The following is a 21,472-nucleotide window of genomic DNA, read 5'->3' on the forward strand; positions in this document are numbered from 1 at the left end:
TTACCATCCTTTTTCCTAATTAGTACTATATTCTTGCGCACACATTTTAATGGAAGATGTGATAGTCTATATTGGGAGATTAATAATGTTATAATTCACCGACCTATGTATTATTGGTAGATGATGTGGTCTAAATTGACAAGATAACATAAAATATCCGCAGTCTTTCCATTGCTAGCAAATATCAATATTATCTGTCCATTTCTCATTACTTACCACCACAAAATGTAAACTAAAGGTTTCTATCTACCTAGTTTTATACTGTTGGTAGTTATTTAAGTGTAGACTTATTTTGGTTTTCAAAGTGGAAACAGGTAATGGTGGAGTCAGGGGAAGCTGCCTATGGGTGGAGTTGGGAGGAGAACAAGCTGTTTGAGGTGGCGCTGGCGGCGGTGGATCAGAAGCATCCTCACCGGTGGGAGGCCGTGGCGGCTGTGGTGTGGTGGGAGGGCGCAAAACGGCGGAGGACGTTCACAGACGGTATCAGATTCTGCTGCAGGATTTGCAATGGATTGAATCAGGCTCTTTGGATCATAGTTTGAATCATTACAACACTCTCATGTGAGAAAAGGCATATATATATATATATATATATATATATATATATATATATATATAGACTATAGTAGTTGTTGTGTTGTATGTATACTTGGGTAGCTAAGTTGCTCTGTTTCATACTTGATATATATATATAGAGTGTAAAATAGCTAGAGGTGTGTGTGTGTGTGTGTGTGTGTCTAATGATATTTTTCCATTTTTGTTTGATGGATGATCCTTTAACTCTGATTTCATTGAGTGTTATTGCAAAGGATGGTACTTACCAACTAAGAGAGTGTTGCTGAGCTTCCGTTTAATAGACCGGGGTTCAAATTATCACATGATAAATGAATAATTATTAATCACTTTTATGAAAAAAGGAATAAAACACAAGCAATAATGAGTTGGAAAAATGATAAGTTTAAAACACAACAGCATAACTTTCAAACCATTGGTTTTACTTATAACATTCGCAATTGTCTCGTAGTACAATTTATTTTGAGACGATCTGTTGGGACGATTGTGGATTCTGAAACACCATTTTTTTCATATTTAAAGCGGAGAGGGACACTGCAAATCTGCAATGACCAATGCATATGGACGCTTTAGTATCTCTGAAATACATTAATGTCACGCCATTAGATACCGCTACATATTGCCAAAAAAATAAATCTTTAGGCTGACAATTTTAAATTTTAAGATTTAATTCATCATATTTTAAATTTATGGAACAAGCAAAAGTCAACGAAAATTATGATTTGAATGAAAATTATACTACCTTAATCAATTTATAGAATAATTATAGTATGTGACGTGGAATAAACCATGCACCTCTATTATTGGGCCTAAGCCCAACATTCTAAATAGCCATGGCCCAATCGGGCGATCTAAAGAAGATTGACCCCAAATTCAACGTATCGCCGAATAATCCGAAACAATCCAATTTAGTTATCTTTTCACAAAGTTTCTGAAAAATAATTGATGAATTGAAATGATTACTCACTTAATTTGGTTATACCAATGTTTTAAAAACCGGACCTGTAAGCAAACCGGTGAAGCAACTGGTTCAATGGTTCAACCGGTTCAATGGTCGAACCACTGGTCGAACCGGAATAAGTTTATAAACATATATAATTAAATATAATATATATATATATATATATATATATATATATATTAAATAATGAATGATAAATGTAATTAATAATTTATCACTAAAATACATTAAACTTTATGTATACTTATATATAAATATATTATACAAAGAACAGTAAAATATAATGAATATTAAATTTATACTAATATTTTTCATAATAAAGTATATTTTAAATATACTAAAATTTTGTTGATGTTTTATGGTAAAAACAAATAAAGGTCATTTTTTTCAAAATATATTTTATTTGAAGGAATAATATAACATATAGTAACAAAATGATATTAATAATATATAAAAATATTAAACCTTATGTATAATTGATTATATATAAATAATAATAAAATTTATTGAATGATAAATATAGTTATATATAATGTAATTAATAATTATTAATTAAATTTGGATTATAAGTTAGTGTAAATAAAGATTTATCACGTTTAATATATAAATTTAGTTAATGTTCAGGTTATATCACTCAAAGTATTGAGGTGGAGTGGTAAGGGTGTTACTATTTTGACAAGAGGTATTGGGTTCAAACCTCCTTAACAACAAAGTTTTAAGCAATTTTTGTGAAAACCGGTTTCCGGTTCGCGGTTCATCCGGTCCAACCGGCCGGTTGCACTAGTTCAAGGCAGCTCAATATAGTGACGGTTTATATGAGCAAATCGGACCGGACTACTTACCGGTTTGTGGTCCAACCAGTTGAACCGGCTGGTCCGGTTCGTTTTTTAAAACACTGGGTTATATAGTACATTTATGAATTTTAAATAATACTCATAAATTATAAAATACCAGTTAATTAGTCGCCTTCATTTTAAAACTATATTCTAAAAATAATTTTACAAACTAAAAATAAATATGCAAACTATATAATTCTATTTATATTTTAAACTGATGAAATCACGTGGAATATTATCACCCAACCCCATATAAATAGTTATAAATTGAATACCAGTGTCAATAAATTTAGTAAGCATAAGTTATAAGTTACTACAGTATATAGGTAGCCGCTTTTTTTTTTCTCATCTTAGAGCATTAGCAATGGGGAGCGCACCGCCAGATCATCATTTTTATCCTCCTATCCTCCCACCTGTAATGGACCCCCTATGCATTTTCTTTTATTTGAATATTTAAATAACTACAAAAATTGGGAAAAAAACTTCATTTCATTTATAAAAATTAATACATTACAATACGAATTAAAAAAATACGCAAACTCATCGACGGTGGTTACGGGTCCACACTTCTTCAATCATGTCGTTCATGAGCTGAGCATGGTCTTGTTGGTTGCGCATTGAGGCATGTCTAGATAGAACCTCATTGAAGCCCGTCGGTAATCCTCTAGCGGTGGGTGCAGTCACCGTGCCGGACGAGCTAGATGCACCTTCATCATCGTTCCAGTCGGTGATGCTCCCACCTTCATGCTCGACTACCATGTTGTGCATGATTATACACCCATACATGACATCGGCGATGACTTCCTTGAACCAGAGACGAGCCGGCCCTTTCACTATTGCCCACCGTGCTTGGAGCACACCAAATGCCCGCTCGATGGCGCGGACGTCCGCGCTTCTTCCGCACCTGAAGCTTAGGGCGTGGGCGTGGGCGTAGGGCGTGCCATCGTCCGGGCACCCACAATGGAGCCATCGGGCGCGCCTAAGGATGATGGCATGCATCGGGCGTGCCATCGGGCGCACCATTGTGGGTGCTCTTAACGTGATAAAATAAGCTTTGCTGCCGAAACTATTTATTTATTAAAAGTTAAATAAGTAGTTAATCTCTAGTACAATTACATTCAACTAAATGTTAATCTCAAGCACGCCACTGAACAAATGAGGACTTTTGTCCGATACTTGAAAATGTAAATATTTTTTATAAAGGTTTACGTCAGTTGATGACGACCTGCCAGTAGAAATTCGATGTTGGATTCAAGATATTTAAAATATAGTGGAGTATGAACTAAAAATGCACAAAATAAAGATTCATAGATTAACGCATGCAATCATGGGAAGAGAGAGGAAAAATCGAGAGTAGAAAATTTATATTACTACTGACTTAATTAATAAAAAAAAATAAATAATTTTGATTGTTCGAACCACATTCTTAAATAATGCATAGTATAATTTTCAAAATTTTTGTATTTTTAAAACCGAATCGAACTGGAAAACCGAAAAAACTGAATCGAATTTCAAAATTTTGGTTTGGTTCGATTCGGATATTCAATTTTCGATTTTTTTTTCTCACCCCTAAATATAAATAGAACTGAATGAATGAATGTGTAACTAACTTAAATCAGCCTTCTAAGATGTCTGAATGTCCTTTATGGACTTGAGGGTATTGCTTAAATTTTTTTGAAACAGTAAAAAAGTAGCTTAAACGATAGTATCCATTAAAGTTAATGTACCTTAAAATATATTTTCAAATGTTACGGATTAAAATTGGCACTTTGACAAAGTTTATTGACTAAATTTTTTTTTCATACTCCTTTTGTGGCCAAAATTGGTACTACTATTTTCTGGTAAAAGTAGCCCAATGGCTGATTTCATGTCATCAACTCCAAAAAAATCAACCAATTTCCAATTATTCATACTCCTTTTTTGATATCCTATAAACGAATCTTTGCATAAATTATGTGACCGAAATAAAAAAATATTGACTTGTTCAACAAAATCTGCTATTTGATGAGTAATCTTTATTTTGTCGATATTATTCCTATTGTTTAACTGTCGTTGAATTAAAAAAAATTATATTAACGGGTCGCAGCGCAGTAGACAGCGCGGAGCTGTGGTGACCTTGAGATCACGGGTTCAAAATCCGCCACCCGCTGGGAGACTTTCGGCCTTAATCCGCAAGCCCGAACAAGCAAGATTAGTCGGAATCCGCCAAAAGGCTGATTCGGTACACCTATGGTTAAACCAAAAAAATTAAATTATGACTTAGGTGCTGTGTTGTTAAAGATGCAGTCATTCTAGCCTCAAACTTGCACGTCAACCGATACGAATTAAGATTAATTAATGCCAACTTAGTTGCTGGCCATCTACTTTGACCTTCAATTTCACCAAACAAGTAAGAGTAATTATAGCTTAATTACGACTTAACAAATGATTAAGAAAAAACATTTTATGTACTGTTTTATACAATGTTTTAAAAACCGGATGGGTAAGCAAACCAGTGAAGTAACTGGTTCAATGGTTCAACCGGTTCAATTGTCGAACCACTGGTCGAACCGGATTAAATTTATAAACATATATAATTAAATATATAATATCTAAAATATATATTAAATAATGAATAATAAATGTAATTAATAATTTATCACTAAAACACATTAAACATTATGTATACTTATATATAAATATATTATACAAAGAACAGTAAAATATAATGAATATTAAATTTATACTAATATTTTTCATAATAAAGTATATTTTAAATATACTAAAATTTTGTTGATATTTTATGATAAAAACAAATAAAGGTCATTTTTTTCAAAATATATTTTATTTGAAGCAATAGTATAACATATAGTAACAAAATGATATTAATAATATATAAAAATATTAAACCTTATGTATAATTGATTATATATAAATAACAATAAAATTTAGTGAATGATAAATATAGTTATATATAATGTAATTAATAATTATTAATTAAATTTGGATTATAAGTTAGTGTAAATAAAGATTTATCACGTTTAATATATAAATTTAGTTAATGTTCAGGTTATATCACTCAAAGTATTGAGGTGGAGTGGTAAGGGTGTTACTATTTTGACAAGAGGTCTTGGGTTCAAACCTCCTTAACAACAAAGTTTTAAGCAATTTTTGTGAAAATCGGTTTTCGGTTCGCGGCTCATCCGGTCCAAACGGCCGGTTGCACTGGTTCAAGCCTTCAAGGCAGCTCAATATAGTGGCGGTTTATATGAGCAAATCGGACATGACTACTTACCGGTTTGCGGTCCAACCAATTGAATCGGCTGGTCCGGTTCGGTTTTCAAAACGGTGGTTTTATATTTGTGCTTACATCACATTTTTCGTTTACACGTCACGCGAATTGATGTGATTAATTTAGTGACAGTTTTCCTACCATCTAGACTCTACTATATTATTTAATAGTAGTATAGTCTTTCATTTGATGAATGTATGTTTCATTTAACTTCTCACGAGTATAAAAAAATAGGTGGGACAGTTAACTGATTATGACTTATATTTTTATATTAGTTTCATAATAAAATACTTATGAATTAAATGAGTTAATGAAATGTATAATTAATTTATTATAAAAAATAATAGTAAGTAAAAATGAACTAAACATCTAATTAATATGTATACAATAAAACTAAACGTGGTGTATTTAATTAATGCATCTGTTATTAACTCTCTTAATCAGAACCTACGTCTTTCACTTTTGCTGTCAAAATCAGAAGAATTACGTGTAGCAAATGATTAATACTGGATTAGCTAGATATTGAAATTGAGAGAAGTTGGTAGCAAGATAAAATAACGTATTGGCTTTGAATTCAATAAATACACCTAATTCAGTTTTATATAGAATTATTAATTAATTACAGAGACCAACACGGATTTACTCCCCCCAAATCAATTTTATAATTAGGTCCAAATCCTACAAGTTGTCATATGTCTCTCCACCAACCCATATTCACCCCTTTGTTTGAAAGGAATATATATATATACACACACACGACATTAATAAAATTACAGCTATATGTGACTTGAATATATGTAGTACGTGTGAAGATGGACCTCTATTGTAGGAATATTTAGATTACTTGAGATTAAATTGGTGGATTATTTTTTAAATTTAAATTAACTCGAGATATTATAGGAGGAGACTATCTTAATTAGCATTGTACTGAAACTAAGTAACTGATTGAATCCACCCACTCCAATTTTTTAACCAATGAATACATTTTATATCACTATTGCTTTTGAAAAAAGTGACATTTTTTCCTAAAGAAAAGTAACAATTGCTATAAATACCTGTAACAGCTGTATATCATGGATAAAATTAACAATTGCGAACAAAAATAAATTAATATTCATGAATAAAAGTAGCAATTTTGAATGTTGATAAGAGTATACAAACGAGTTACTACTATTATCTTTTGAATTCAAGTGGTGAAATTAAATGAATGTATGGCTAAAATTGGAGAATCTTTTAGTTGAGGGAACAAGTTTGACTTGGAGATAGATATGTTGTAATAATAACTTTATTAAAACGAATACGCTATATGTTGAAAATTTTCTTCACCATTTTACTATTTTTTATGTGTTGATTATTGAAATTAGATAAGTATATAATTGATTCATGCATTATATTAGGTTGGAGTAGTCCTCTTCCATTGCTCATTAATTTATTTGAGATACATTGTTTATTTTGTCTGTCTTGTAGAAGAGGACTAACATCCTCTTTCTGCATTATTATGTTATCAAGGATACTTGGGTTGTTCTCTGTTTTTGTTTTTTTGTTTTTGTTTTTGTTTTGAATAACTATTACTGCTATTAAATAAATCACCATAATTTAGTTATAACTTATGCAAAAAATTGCTTAGTTTATACATGTAGATAAGTTTTACTTAGGTTATTGATATTGACAAAATAATTTGTATTTCTTAGGATACCTAAGATTTAGTTTGCCTTTTACTTTCATATCTTTGAATTATTTTATTCTATTTTATATTTGTACGTCACCTATGCTTACAAAGTGGAGAAAAACAAATTAATAACCACCTTATTTAATATTTAACCTAGCCTTATTTTTCAGAGGGATTTGAACTTTGAATATGCCACTTTCTTTTCACAAAGTTGACCTTCTATATATGTCACTTACAGAAACTATGAATTGATAGCTGCATAAAAAAAATCTTGAAAATGAAGAAATTCATGACTTGATCATATTAATGTTTCACATATTTCGAAATCGAAAATTATTCTCGTGAATCAAAAATATTGAGTTTCAATTTTCAATATTTGGATTTTGTAGTACTAAAAGAAAAAGAAAGTCAGAGAAAATTAAATGTTGGTAGATACGCATAAACATATGATTAGTAAATAAAATGAACACACATGTTACGCTCAAAGTGAGTGTACATGTCTTTTGCAAATAAAGAAGAAGCCTAAATTATGAAATAAAAAACAAATATCGGTAGTTTGTGTTGGCAAAGTCCAAATCGATTAAAAAATTAATCAGTGTTCAAAACTCGTTGAGAAAAATACAATCATTCGGCCAACCCAACTAACTTATGCTACTGCCTTTTTCTATATATGTTTACATTCACTTCCTCCGGCTCTTGAATCGTTCTTCTCAATATATATCTATATATTTATACATAATTCTCATCATTATTTGATTAATTATTCATTCATCTCCATTTTCATGCCTATGGCAAGAAACTGATTAATTGATCACTATTTATTGCCAATTTCCAAAGCAAGACACGACTGTAATAAGTAAAAGATGGGTGGAGAAGAAGAGGCTTTGGCAGACGGCAGCGGCGGTGTGGAGGCGAAGAATGTGGTTGCATTCTACAAATTATTCGTTTTCTCGGATTGGCTTGATAAGATCCTCATGTTGGTTGGAACGTTGGGTGCGATCGGCAACGGAATGAACCCGCCTCTCATGGCCTTGCTCTTCGGTGAGCTGGCCGACGCCTTTGGTCGTACGCAGACCGGGAACGTGCTCCCCGTCGTGTGCAAGGTCGCGCTTAAGCTGGTCTACGTCGCGCTTGGCTGCGGAGCTTCAGCATTTCTTCGTAAGTGTGTGTATAAATATATTTGGTCGAGGTTATTTGAATTATATCGAAAATTTAGATTTTTTTTAGCAGACTTAGTATTTTTGGTCAAAGTAGTATTAACGTGGTAATTTTTGGAATTTGGTATATGGTCCAATTTTCACTTTATCAACAAATTCGAATATTTTGAATCTGATTGACTAATAATCCTAGTATACTCCGAAAGTGAATAAATGGCGTGAGTTTATGTCATCAAAATCTATCATTAATCATTATTCATTTATTTGTGGCCCAAAAGTCTTCGAAATTTGCCATTCATATCAAAATCCATAAAAGTACTACTTCATCCCAATTATAGAGTTGCTTTTGGTTTTTGAATGTCTATCTATGTATGTGGTTTATTTTCGTATTAGGAGCATTTTTAGGAATAATTGTCTATAAAAACTATTATGTGCACCACTTTAATATCGCATTTTGATTTTTTACGCTTCCTATAAAAAATTTAAATTGTCTCATAATGGGTATTTTTCAAATAAATTCGATGTTAAATTGATGCATATATAAAAATTCTTGTGATGTTAATAAGTAAACGACTAAACAACAACGTTATTTTGAGCCTAAAAAATTAAGAAAATAAAATATAAATAAATCAATTATATCAAATGGGACAATTAAGAATTTTTAAAACTTCAATTTATTATTCATTGCAGCATTATAAAGGCGATTCGGTCGCCTTGGCGCCCCACACTCCGGCCCGACATCATGTGTAGAAAAACCAGAAATGACATATTCTTCGTGATTTTAATGGCAAATAACGGCATGTTTTAATTCTTTGATTAATTCTTCAATATTAATCCATAATTAATAGTATAAACCTTTTTCTTTAATTTCCTTTTCTTCTTGGGAAGTAGGAGTAATATGAATGTGTGACTGATGATGACAGAGGTGGCATGTTGGATGATCACCGGAGAGAGACAAGCCGCTCGGATCCGAACTCTCTACCTACAGACCATTCTGCAGCAAGACATCGCCTTCTTCGACAAGGAGGTCCACACCGGAGAAGTCATCGGAAGGATGTCCGGCGACACGGTCCTCATCCAAGACGCCATCGGAGAGAAGGTCGGCAAGTTCGCGCAGTTAATGGCGACATTCTTCGGAGGCTTCATCATCGCCTTCACGAAAGGGTGGCTTCTCACGCTGGTCATGCTGTCGTCCATTCCGCCGCTGATGATCTCCGGCGGGGTCATGTCGCAAGTGGTCGCCAAGATGGCGTCGCGTGGCCAGAACGCGTATGCCGCTGCGGCGGTTGTGGTGGAGCAAACCATTGGCGCCATTAGAACTGTGAGTATGCTCTCTTTCGTTTCAAGTTTTCAAAAGAATACTTATATCAAAAATAAACATAGCTATAAAGATATTTTAAAATATAATCCATTTTTGTGATTGTGAATTATGTATAGGCAAAATACGATCAGATCACAAGTAAAAAAAGGTATGTGATTGTGAAATTATGGCAAAATAGTGTGAGTTCGCCATTATAAGAAGATTTTGGTTGCGATTGTACACAAATTAATGCAATCCTCAACTAAGAAGTTTTTTGACCGTGAATTCCGGGAAAAATAAGGTGAATTATGTGAATTAAAAATTATTAGTATAATAATAAAATTGTAAGAGTGACTACTTTTTTTTACAATAGCAAAAACAAAATTGTAGTATGAGACTAGGCAGGAGTGAAAACTTTTTAAGTTTTAATTGTTTTATCTTAGAGCACTCATAAACCTTTGGCCCAAATTTGAGTCTTACCAATATTATTCAGCTAACCAATATTATTATGGTATTATGTTAAGTTTTAGGCTATGTTACAAATTACAAACGTTCACAATACATACATAGATGATAGACAAAACCCTATATTCTCATGGTTCCCACTACTGACATTTTTAATTCATTTTTGTTATCAATCTCTAATTTCATCTACATCAATTTAAATTGAACAAAATTTGAATAATTTATTAAAATTTCAAATTTACACATTAAAATTAAATTTTACTTTATCAAATAAATTTACAAGATTAAAATTTTAAAAACTACACGTGTGTGCGTGGGCAGGTTGCCTCGTATACAGGGGAGAAGAGGGCTGTGAGTGAGTACAACAAGTCTCTCGACAGCGCTTACAAATCATCTGTGCAGCAAGGCCTAGCCACGGGGCTCGGCCTCGGCGCCGTCATGTTCATGATGTTTTGCAGCTACGGCTTGGCCGTTTGGTACGGCGCCAAGATGATTCTTGAAAAGGGCCACTCCGGTGGTGAAGTATTCACAGTCATCGTCGCAGTTCTTACCGGCTCACTGTGAGTTATCATCATCTCATTCTCTCAACAAGCTCATATCTCAAATTTCAAAAAAATAAAAATAAAATCCAATTCTTCATCCACACAGGTCTCTGGGGCAAGCCTCTCCCTGCTTGACAGCGTTCGCAGCAGGACGAGCCGCGGCCTACAAGATGTTCGAGACCATTGACAGGAAGCCGGAGATCGATCCATTCGACAGCAGGGGGAAAGTGTTGAGCGACATTGCTGGGGATATTGAGCTGAGAGATGTATGCTTCAGTTATCCAGCTAGGCCTAATGAGCCCATTTTTACCGACTTCTCTCTCAGCATCCCACGTGGTACCACTGCCGCGTTGGTAGGACAGAGTGGGAGTGGCAAGTCCACCGTGGTTAGTCTCATCGAGAGATTCTACGATCCACAGAGTGGTCAGGTTCTGATCGATGGGACCGACCTCAGGGAATTCCAGCTCAAGTGGATCAGGTCGAAAATCGGGCTCGTGAGCCAGGAGCCGGTGTTGTTCATGGGAAGCATCAAGGACAACATTGCCTATGGCAAGGATGGCGCCACTGATCAAGAGATCAGAGGAGCGACCGAGCTTGCTAATGCTGCTAAATTCATTGATAAGTTGCCGCAGGTAATGTTGTTTATAATGTTTTACTTTGCATGATTGGTTAGATAGGCTGTGGGATTAATCGTGAATGATGGACATGTTTGTGCAGGGATTGGATACTTGGGTTGGTGAGCACGGGACTCAGCTATCCGGTGGGCAGAAGCAGAGGATTGCCATAGCCCGGGCTATTCTGAAGGATCCGCGGATTTTGCTTCTGGATGAGGCTACAAGCGCGCTGGATGCAGAGTCAGAGAGAGTAGTTCAGGAGGCGCTTGATCGGATCATGGTGAACAGGACGACCGTGATAGTTGCACATCGCCTAACCACAGTTAGGAATGCTAACATGATTGCAGTCATTCATAGAGGAAAGATGGTTGAGAAAGGTATGTGCTTATTTGATAGAGCTTATTATACTGTTTATAAACTGTTTGGTTGCTTATTTAGAGACTCTCACAATCTGGACACGCAGGCACCCACACAGAATTGTTGGAGGATCCGGAAGGCGCTTATTCTCAGCTCATAAGGCTACAGGAATCGAGTAACGAAGAAACTGAGGAAATGGAGGAGCCAGATTATGCGGAGGAGTACAGCAGGCAAGCGAGCCAGAAGCCGACGCTCGCGAATCTAATGAGTCGGAGATCATCCAGGTTCAGAAGTGGAAGCCACAACTCAATATCCATCTCTTTTAGCCTATCCAGAGGGGTGAGTGTTTCGAGGAACGAGTACGAGGAGTTGGAGCTTGTTTCTGACAAGAAGAAGCACCCTGAGGTGCCTCTGTCGCGCCTGGCCGCCCTCAACAGGCCAGAGGCGCCGGCTCTATTAGCTGGCACCTTGGCTGCGGTTGTAAACGGGGCAATAGTCCCGTTTTTTGGCATTCTTCTGTCACTTGTGATCAAGACATTCTACGAGCCGCCTCACAAGATGAGGCAGGACTCCAAGTTCTGGGCTGTCATGTTTGTGGCTTTGGGAGTGGTGTCTCTGGTGGCGTACCCGCTACGGACATACTTCTTTGGCGTGGCGGGTTGCAGGCTCATCAGGAGGATCCGAATGATGTGTTTTGAGAAGGTGGTGAACATGGAGGTTGCTTGGTTTGACGAGGCTGAGAATTCGAGTGGGGTGATTGGCTCTAGGCTGTCGGCCGATGCAGCTACCATTCGAGCTCTAGTTGGAGATGCTTTGGCGCAGATTGTGCAGGATCTTTCCTCTGCAATTGTGGGGCTAGTTATAGCCTTCTTTGCTTGCTGGCAGCTTGCTTTGATTGTTCTTGGATTGGTGCCTCTCATTGCTCTCAATGGATATGTCCAGCTCAAATTCATGATGGGATTCAGCGCTGATGCTAAGGTTAGCGGAGAATGTAAAATTTGTGATATTCTAGACCAATTTTAAAGTTGGTGAGAAATAACTAATTTGGTCAAAGTTCTTAGTTTCAAGGACCAATATCCCTAAAATGAAACGTCTTTTGTCTCAACTCTTGTTTGTGTTATTAGGTGATGTACGAAGAAGCAAGTCAAGTGGCTAACGATGCTGTTGGAACAATTAGAACTGTGGCTTCGTATTGTGCAGAGGAAAAGATTATGGAAATGTACAAGAAAAAGTGTGAAGGGCCAGTGAAGATGGGGATAAAGCAAGGATTGATTAGTGGCACCGGTTTCGGGCTATCTTTAGCCTTGTTGTTCTTCGCCTACGCCACAGCCTTCTATGCCGGAGCTCGGCTTGTTGAGTCCGGGAAGACTTCGTTCCAAGATGTGTTTCGTGTTAGTACTACACTAGTGGAAGATACATGCATACATACTCGTTTTTCTTGTATTGATATTATCTCTTGTTCGTGTAGGTTTTCTTTGCAATAAACATGGCGGCTGTCGCTGTGTCCCAATCGAGCACGTTTGCCCCGGACTCGAGCAAGGCCAAGAGTGCAACAGCTTCCATATTTGCTATCCTAGACAGAAGATCAAACATTGATCCCAGTGATGAATCTGGCACCATCTTGGAGAATTTTAAAGGGGAAATTGAGCTAAGACATATTAGCTTCAAGTATCCTACTAGGCCTAATATCAGAATCTTCAGAGACCTCTCACTCACAATTCACAGTGGCAAGGTAAAACATACAAATCATTTTTATTTGAAATTCTTTAAAATCATGATGATTTGAAGTTGAATTTATTTTGTGTTGCTAAAAACTTAAAATTCAATGTTTTTACGTGATTGTGTTTTAACCAGACACTGGCGCTGGTGGGGGAGAGCGGGAGTGGGAAATCAACGGTGATCGCCCTGCTCCAGAGATTCTACAATCCCGACTCAGGCGTGATCACCATTGACGGAATCGACATCCAGAAGATGAATCTAAAATGGCTAAGGCAACAAATGGGACTAGTGAGCCAAGAGCCAGTCCTCTTCAGTGGCACAATCAGAGACAACATAGCCTACGGCGGCAAGGGAGGGAACGCCACAGAGGCCGAGATCACGGCCGCGGCCAAGCTGGCCAACGCCCACAGCTTCATCAGCGGGCTGCAGCAGGGGTATGACACCACGGTGGGCGACCGTGGGGTCCAGCTGTCGGGAGGGCAGAAGCAGAGGATCGCCATAGCGCGGGCCATTGTGAAGTCCCCGCAGATATTGCTGCTGGACGAGGCCACGAGCGCTCTAGACGCGGAGTCCGAGAGGGTGGTGCAGGATGCACTCGATCGGGTGATGGTGAACCGGACCACGGTGGTGGTGGCGCACAGGCTGTCGACGATCAAGAGTGCTGATGTGATTGCGGTGGTGAAGAATGGAATGATTGTGGAGAAAGGGAAGCATGATTCACTTATTAGTATTAAAGATGGGTTCTATGCATCACTTGTGGCATTGCATATGGCTGCTACATGATTCAAATTTTTTTTGGTAATTTTTTTACTTTGAAGTATTATATCAATATATATAGATATAGATCAGATTGTGATAGTAAATAAAAGGCCAAGTGCGTACCTTTATATACCTTAATTGCACAAGTGTATTATATTACTCCAATACATTATACTTGATATATATATCAATTTGTGAAAAGACATATCTTCAATCCTTTATATTCCGCATGTATTTATCTAAATTCTTAGTTTATGGAGTAGTACATTTGAAGTGAATGCCATTGCTAAACCAGATAAACTATTGTGGAAGATAAGAAGATCAGAGAGGATAGAGCTTCAATGGATTCAGTATGGATATTACTCGAGCAACCTTTTATGGAAGAATTTGTCAAAGAAAAGCCTAAAACTAGCAACCAACCTCCCTCTACCTCTAACTCTGAGGAAACGGATATGGATCCAATTTTGGCATTGGCTATTTCTTGCTTGCTTGCAAGGCATGTATAATATGCCCACACCTAACACTAGCAGTATAGAAATACTTAAAACAACAAACAATAGATTGAGCATGCTTCTAAGCCAAGCACCAGTTTCACACTCTGCTTATAAAATTCTTCCAAAACATTCCATGGCCAATCAATTAAAACAGAGATGGAATTCTCAGTGATAACACGCGCTAAGGGACTGGTTGCGCCTTCGGAGCCGACGCCATCGGGTATTCTCGAGTTATCGGTGGTGGACAGGCTGCCGGCGCTGCGGTGCAACGCCCGAACGCTTCATGTGTTCCGACATGGACCGGCGGCGGTGGAGGTGATACGCGAAGCTTTGGGCAAAGCGTTGGTTCCTTACTATCCTCTGGCGGGGAGGTTGCTTGTTTCTGATGAGAATGAGCTTCAGATTGCTTGTACCGGAGATGGGATTTGGGTGGTGGATGCATTGGCTGATTGTACCTTGGATGATGTTAATTACTTGGACGACGCCATGTCTATTCCTTATGAGAAGCTTCTGCCTCCTCCGCCGCCACTGACTGACGGCGTAGATCCTCTGGTGCAAATGCAGGTACGCAAACTTCTGTTCAATCTTCTAACTGTATTTATGTAGCGAACTAAACCATAATTTTATAGTTTTTGCAATTGTTTCATACGATTACTTTTGTTCAAAAAAAAAATTTGAGAACATTTTAAAGAGTAACAATATAAAACCATTATTTTTGTTCAAAAATAGCGAATTAAATCATTACTTATGCACTTATGCTCAATTATAATTTAAATCATAATTCTGATTCAAATGACTCTCAAATTAGCAAATTAAACCATAATTTTTGTAGCCTTCGCAATTGTCTCGCACGAATTAAAAAATCTAGTACTACATTTTAAAGTGTAACACAATTAAACCATAGCTTCTATTCAAAAATAGCAAATTAAACCATTACTTGTTCGATTACCATTTAAATCATAATTTTGACAGCATAGATACTCTGGTACAAATATAAGTGGACAGACTTCGTTAGAATCTCATAACTATAAAAGTAGTGAATTAAACTAATATTTTGTAGTTTTTGCAATTGTCTCATACGAATTAAAAAATCTACTATACATTCTAAAGGGTAACACAATTAAATCATAACTTTGAGTTTTTAGGTAACACAATTTGGTTGCGACGGATTCGTGATGGGGCTGATATTCTGCCACAGCATATGCGACGGTCTCGGCGCCGCGCAGTTCCTCAATGCCGTCGGAGAAATGGCCCGAGGCGCTCCGGCGCTGACCACCCCGCCGGAGTGGCGCCGGGACTTCCTCCCGCCGTCGCCCTCCGTTCCCCTACCCATGTCCTTCCCACTGCTTCCGGACCACCAGCTCGAGCCGGCCATAATTGAAGTATCCACCGACGAGATTGAGAAACTGAAGCGAGAATTCCAGCAACGGAGCGGCAAGAATTGCTCCACATTCGAGTTGGTGGCGGCGGCGCTGTGGCGGCGGCGCACGGAGGTGATCGCGCTGGACAAGGATACGGAGGTGAAGCTGGTCTTCTTCGCCAACTGCCGGAATCTGGTGGAACCACCGCTACCGGAGGGATTCTACGGCAACTGCTTTTTTCCGGTGACCGTGACGGCGAAGAGCCGGGAGGTGGTGGCGAAGGATGTGTTCGAGGTGGTGGAGTTGATCAAGGAGGGGAAGGCGCGGCTGGCAGAGGAGTTTCGAAAGTGGACGGGAAAGGCGGAGGCGCGGACGGGGCCGGACCCGTTTGCGCCGCCGCTGGAGTACCGGACGCTGTTTATATCGGAGTGGGGGAGACTCGGGTTCATGGAGGTGGACTACGGGTGGGGGAACCCGGTTCATGTTGTTCCGGTTCAGGGGTCGAGCGTCATTCCGGTCGGAATTGTCTGCTCACAGCCGCGCCCGCGAACCGGGGCCCGGCTCATGACGTGGTGCGTCAACATATCCCATCTTCCGGCTTTGCTACAAAACTTCCAAACTTGAAATTCTTTCTGAACAAAATAAGATAAGAAAGAGTGGATGAAATTTGAAAACAATGTTCTTAAAATAGAGTTCACATGCCTGAGCTCGAAAATAAAATACTATTCACTATCTTTTCTGGGCAATGATTATTCATGTCAAAATATTTATTTTGTTATTATAAAAAATAATAGTATTAACAATCATAAAATTTAAAAATGTTTTAAATTCTCTCTTCACCCAAGTTAGTTGATGCATTTATTTTGGAACAAGATTTAAGAAGGTGATGATTTTAAGATTAAATTGGAATACTACTCAATTAACTTGAGACGAATATAATATTTCTTTTAAAGTGTTGTTTTGCTCTTAATTTGCATGAATTAACTTAAATTTAAGACTCAAAATATCTGTGGTTGTCAATTCGTAACTAAAAAAGATTCGAAATTGTAATTTATATGCAAAATATGGCTAGTTATGAATTGTAAGCAAAATGTGATAATTTATGACCGAAAACTATATAATCAATTTAGAAGAAACAAGTTTTGTGATTGTGAATTAAAGAAATATTAAGAGTATAGTTTTTTTAATCTCAGTGTATAATTTTATCTTCAGAATGGCTAAATGCATAGTACATTATTAGTGCACTCTTTTACATTATTTATCCATTCAATTTATCTAAGAAATTACTACTAGTATTTATTAAAAGAATGGAATGTGTCTTTATTGCTCAAGAGATTACCTGTGATGAACATCAAATGCAAGTGTGGGCCGGCCCAGTATGGGTTAGGCTTCTTCTCCAAGGAAAGCGAAGATTCTTGTGAGAAAAGTCATATTGTAAACGCTCCACCAACTTTGACTCAATTATTTATTTCATTACAACTTAAATAATTAATTGAAATATGCCTAACCTACAAAAAAAGCATAGCCATATATTATTTATACATAGAAATAATGTGATGCAATTTAAATAAATGAATTATTCTTCTCAATTCTCTTGCAAACTTTTTTACATTCTACCACGTTTATTAACTTCATAAGACGTGATCTGCATTTTAAAATAGCGAATCAGCGACCTTTTATTTATTTAATGGCACTTTTAATTTCTTGTCTCATTACAAATTATAAAAATACATTTTTATTTGTGGTGGTGATGCCCCAACTTCCAACTTTCCATTGAATTTAGCCTTCGCTATTATTACCATCCATCCTTTTGATTATAATATTTATTTTTGAACTGATACATTCGCAGGACTATTAAAATAAGATATTAATTATTTATCAATTATTTGATATTGGGGAACGCACTAGCTCATAAATTAACGCACACAATTTAATACGAACCCATAAATCTTTTACTATTATGGAAAGCATAAGAGCATCCACTATGGATAGGCGCGGCGGTAGCCGCGAGGCGCGGCGGTGGGGCGGCGGATTATAGTGGAGAAGGTGTCCGGCCCGGGGGTGGACGCGGCGAGGGGGGGGAGACGCGGCGGACGCGCGATAGCCGTGTGCGCGGCGATGTCGCGGCGAGGGGTCTATAGCCGCGCCTATAGGCGCGGCGGCTATAGTGGAGTGCACCGCCGCGGCGAATTCGCCGGTCCCGAGAAATCTCTCCTTTGAGCTTCTCTGCTGCTAATTTACTGGTAAATTTCTTCCTTACTATGTTAGAGCTGCTTGATTTTGGGGTTTATATTTTGCTAGCTGTGTTTCTATTCCACTACAGCAATAATTAAACATTGAAAGTGTTCGGTTTTCTGTTTAATCTACTCCATGTTAGTATATGAAGGTGTTGGCATGGCTGTGGAGCTAAAAGAAGACGAGAAGGAGGAGAAGGAGGTGAAGAAGAAGACGACGAGGAAGCCGACTCCGACACCGAGTAGGCGGTGGCGGATTTTTTAGTTGTATTTTATTTTACATATTCGTTGTAAAATTTTATCGGTTTGAAATACAACGAATATTCGGCCCTAATAATTACCTAATTTTCTATTTATTTATAATGCGATTATTTTAATTATAAAATTTTGGGGCTATTGGAAGTGTCCACTATAGTGGCGGAAATAGAATTTTGGGGCTATGGACAACAAAACTGGGGCTATAGACAAAAACTGGGGCGGGGCTATTGGGCGTGTCCACCTTATAGTGGACACTCTAAACACAGTCTCCTAAAAATAATAATAAAAGGATGTCTATAATAAGATGCATGATATGTTTAAAAATGGCATGAAAGTTGATGCATTATGGATATATGAGCTGTAGAGCCCTAAAACATGAGGTCTACTTGTTTGACCATCACTAATTTGATAAAAAATATATATACTATTTGTTTTGGCTGGCTTAAATTACCCATCTATAATTTATTATAAAGAAAATATTTCACTATGTCGGTAAAGATGTTTTAGTCGTCAAGAATATTAGTATGACTTTAGTCATTCTTATAAAAATAGAATTTTGTTGTTTCTGAATGTTAGTGGTTTTTAAAAATGCAATTTTGTTCTTTATCAGAGTTTAATTTACTCTTATTGTCTCTTTCTAATTTTTATTTTATTATTTCTTTCTTTGTCTTGTTCCTTAAAATTTCTGGTTTTTTTTGTTCCGTCATTTACAAAATCAAACTATTACGTTGATTGTGTAATTATATACTACTACTATGCTACATTTTTTCCATAAAAATAAAAACAGAGATTTTGAAAACAACACAAGTTTAATACACAATCAAAAGAAAAAGTAAGAGAGAAAATGAGAGAAAAAATAATAGTCCATATTTTTGGGTTTAAAGAACAAAAATAGTTCTAATTAATTTTAGTCAATATTTTGATTATGTAGAATTGTGTAATTGTTTGATATATTATTCAGATTGTACATCATATGAAGGCTAAAGAGAGAGCCATACAAGGCAAGATATTTTCAATCAAATCTTCCTAATAACCCGGCTATGATCTCTTCTAATCTTTTCCTGATTTTGTGCTATCTCCTTTATTTTGCAGAATATTCGGGATCTTCAACACTCCCCCTCAAGTTAAATAACGGGATTTCTGAAACTTAACTTGCCCAATACTTCTTGAAAGCTCTTTGCAGAAACGGCTTTGGTCAAGATATCTGTCAGTTGATCCTCTGACTTCACATATGAAATTTCCACTGTCTTCTCTTCAAGGTTCTCCTTTATGAAAAGTCGATCGATCTCGACGTGTTTGGTCCTGTCATGTTGCACTGGATTCTCCGAGATACTGATTGCGACCTTATTATCACATAGTGTGCAAGTTTTATGTGACTCCAAGTTTAGTTCCTTCATTAGTCTCCTAAGCCAAATAATCTCGGTTAAGCCACTTTGATACCTCGGAACTCGGCTTCTGCGCTTGAGAGGGCAACCACATTTTGTTTCTTGCTCCTCCAAGTAACCAAGTTGTCACCTACAAAGGTGAAATAACCTCCAGTGGATCGCCTATCATCCAGATTTCCTGCCCAGTCTGTGTCAGTATACCCATGAATGTTTAGATGCCCATTCCTCCGGAACAATACTCCATGTCCGGCGGTCCCTTTCAAATAGCGGACTACTCTAAGTGTTGTCTCCCAATGTCCGTCCTGCGGGTTATGCATGAACTGACTAAGCACTCCTACTGCATAGGCAATATCTGGTCGGGTGTGTGATAGGTAGATGAGTTTCCCAACAAGCCTTTGGTATCTTCCCCGATCAGTAGAAGTTGTCCCCTTGATGATTTGGAGCCCGTGATTCTGAACCATTGGGGTGTCTGCTAGTTTTCAATCTAGCATCCCTATTTCTGTCAGAAGGTCGAGAACATACTTCCGTTGACTGATGAAGATTCCTTTTCCGGATCTGAGTACTTCAATCCCGAGGAAGTATGATCCCCAAGATTCTTCATCTCAAATTCTGTAGCTAAGTGACCTTTGAGTTCCTTTATCTCATCGGAGTTACTCTATTGATACCCATATCTTTTCATTACCTCTGTGAATCGTCCGAACCAAGCTCTCAGAGATTGCTTCAGTCCGTATAGTGTCTTTTTCAGCTTACACACATTGCCTTGTCCAAATTCCTCCGTTAAGCTCGGTGGAGCTTCCATATAGATAGGATCCTTCAGCTCTCCATGAAGGAATGCATTGGTGACATCGTACTGATGAAGTGACCAGTCCTTGTTTGCCGCAATGGAGAGTAGAACTCTTACAGTGTTCATTTTTTCAACAGGGGAGAACGTCTCAGAATAATCAACTCCTTGGGTTTGTGTGTACCCTTTTGCCACCAATCGAGCTTTGTATCGCTCAATACTCCCATCTGGTCTTCGTTTAATGGTAAAGACCCATCGGCAACCCACTGTATGTTTCCCATCGGGAAATGGGCTAATCTCCCAAGTGCCATTTCTTTTAATGCCTTCATCTCGACTAGCATTGCTTCCCTCCAGTGTTTGATTTTCATGGCTTCCTTGAAGGATCGAGGTATTTCCTCCTCGCACAACGCCGTGTGGAATGCCCTCGCCATCTTAGATACATTAGCCTCCACAAATTTGCCACTGAATATCTGATCTTTCTCCCTATTCTCTCAGGAGAGTATCTCTTGGGAGGAACTCCTCTCGTACTTCTTGGGGGAAGCACGTACTGGCCAGTATCTTGATCAATAGTAGTATCTTCTTCTTCTGTACTAGATGGGTCAGAAACAATAACTGAACTCTCAGGATGTGGGCTAGATATTACCTCGGATTCCGTTACGGTTGGATCAGAGGAACGCGGCGGAAGCGTTGTTTGGCTTGATTCTGTAGATGGGATCGGCTCATGGATAGTGCCAGC

General features: G+C 37.5%; 2 protein-coding genes across 2 annotated transcripts; both read left to right on the forward strand.

Annotated features, from left to right (window-relative positions):
• The first annotated feature begins 8,123 nt into the window (after positions 1-8,123).
• Positions 8,124-14,333, forward strand: LOC121746617 (ABC transporter B family member 21-like). The gene is made up of 9 exons (XM_042140518.1): positions 8,124-8,468; positions 9,391-9,788; positions 10,554-10,792; positions 10,881-11,406; positions 11,492-11,765; positions 11,852-12,723; positions 12,870-13,136; positions 13,214-13,477; positions 13,600-14,333. The coding sequence occupies exons 1-9, from the start codon at positions 8,174-8,176 to the stop codon at positions 14,245-14,247; spliced, it is 3,783 nt and encodes a 1,260-aa protein (XP_041996452.1). The 5' UTR covers positions 8,124-8,173; the 3' UTR covers positions 14,248-14,333.
• Positions 14,334-14,873: 540 nt separating this feature from the next.
• On the forward strand, positions 14,874-16,812 carry LOC121747015 (acyl transferase 5-like). The gene is made up of 2 exons (XM_042140994.1): positions 14,874-15,281; positions 15,863-16,812. The coding sequence occupies exons 1-2, from the start codon at positions 14,874-14,876 to the stop codon at positions 16,700-16,702; spliced, it is 1,248 nt and encodes a 415-aa protein (XP_041996928.1). The 3' UTR covers positions 16,703-16,812.
• The last annotated feature ends 4,660 nt before the right edge of the window (positions 16,813-21,472 follow it).

Source organism: Salvia splendens, chromosome 9 (genome assembly GCF_004379255.2).
Source record: "Salvia splendens isolate huo1 chromosome 9, SspV2, whole genome shotgun sequence".
Lineage (NCBI taxonomy): Eukaryota > Viridiplantae > Streptophyta > Magnoliopsida > Lamiales > Lamiaceae > Salvia > Salvia splendens.

Coding starts and splice junctions, on each gene's coding strand:
- LOC121746617 (XM_042140518.1), top strand. CDS start 8,174: ATGGGTGGAGAAGAAGAGGCTTTGGCAGACGGCAGCGGCGGTGTGGAG. Junction 11,407..11,491: donor TCATTGATAAGTTGCCGCAG/GTAATGTTGTTT, acceptor ATGTTTGTGCAG/GGATTGGATACTTGGGTTGG. Junction 13,137..13,213: donor CGTTCCAAGATGTGTTTCGT/GTTAGTACTACA, acceptor TTGTTCGTGTAG/GTTTTCTTTGCAATAAACAT.
- LOC121747015 (XM_042140994.1), top strand. CDS start 14,874: ATGGAATTCTCAGTGATAACACGCGCTAAGGGACTGGTTGCGCCTTCG. Junction 15,282..15,862: donor ATCCTCTGGTGCAAATGCAG/GTACGCAAACTT, acceptor TTGAGTTTTTAG/GTAACACAATTTGGTTGCGA.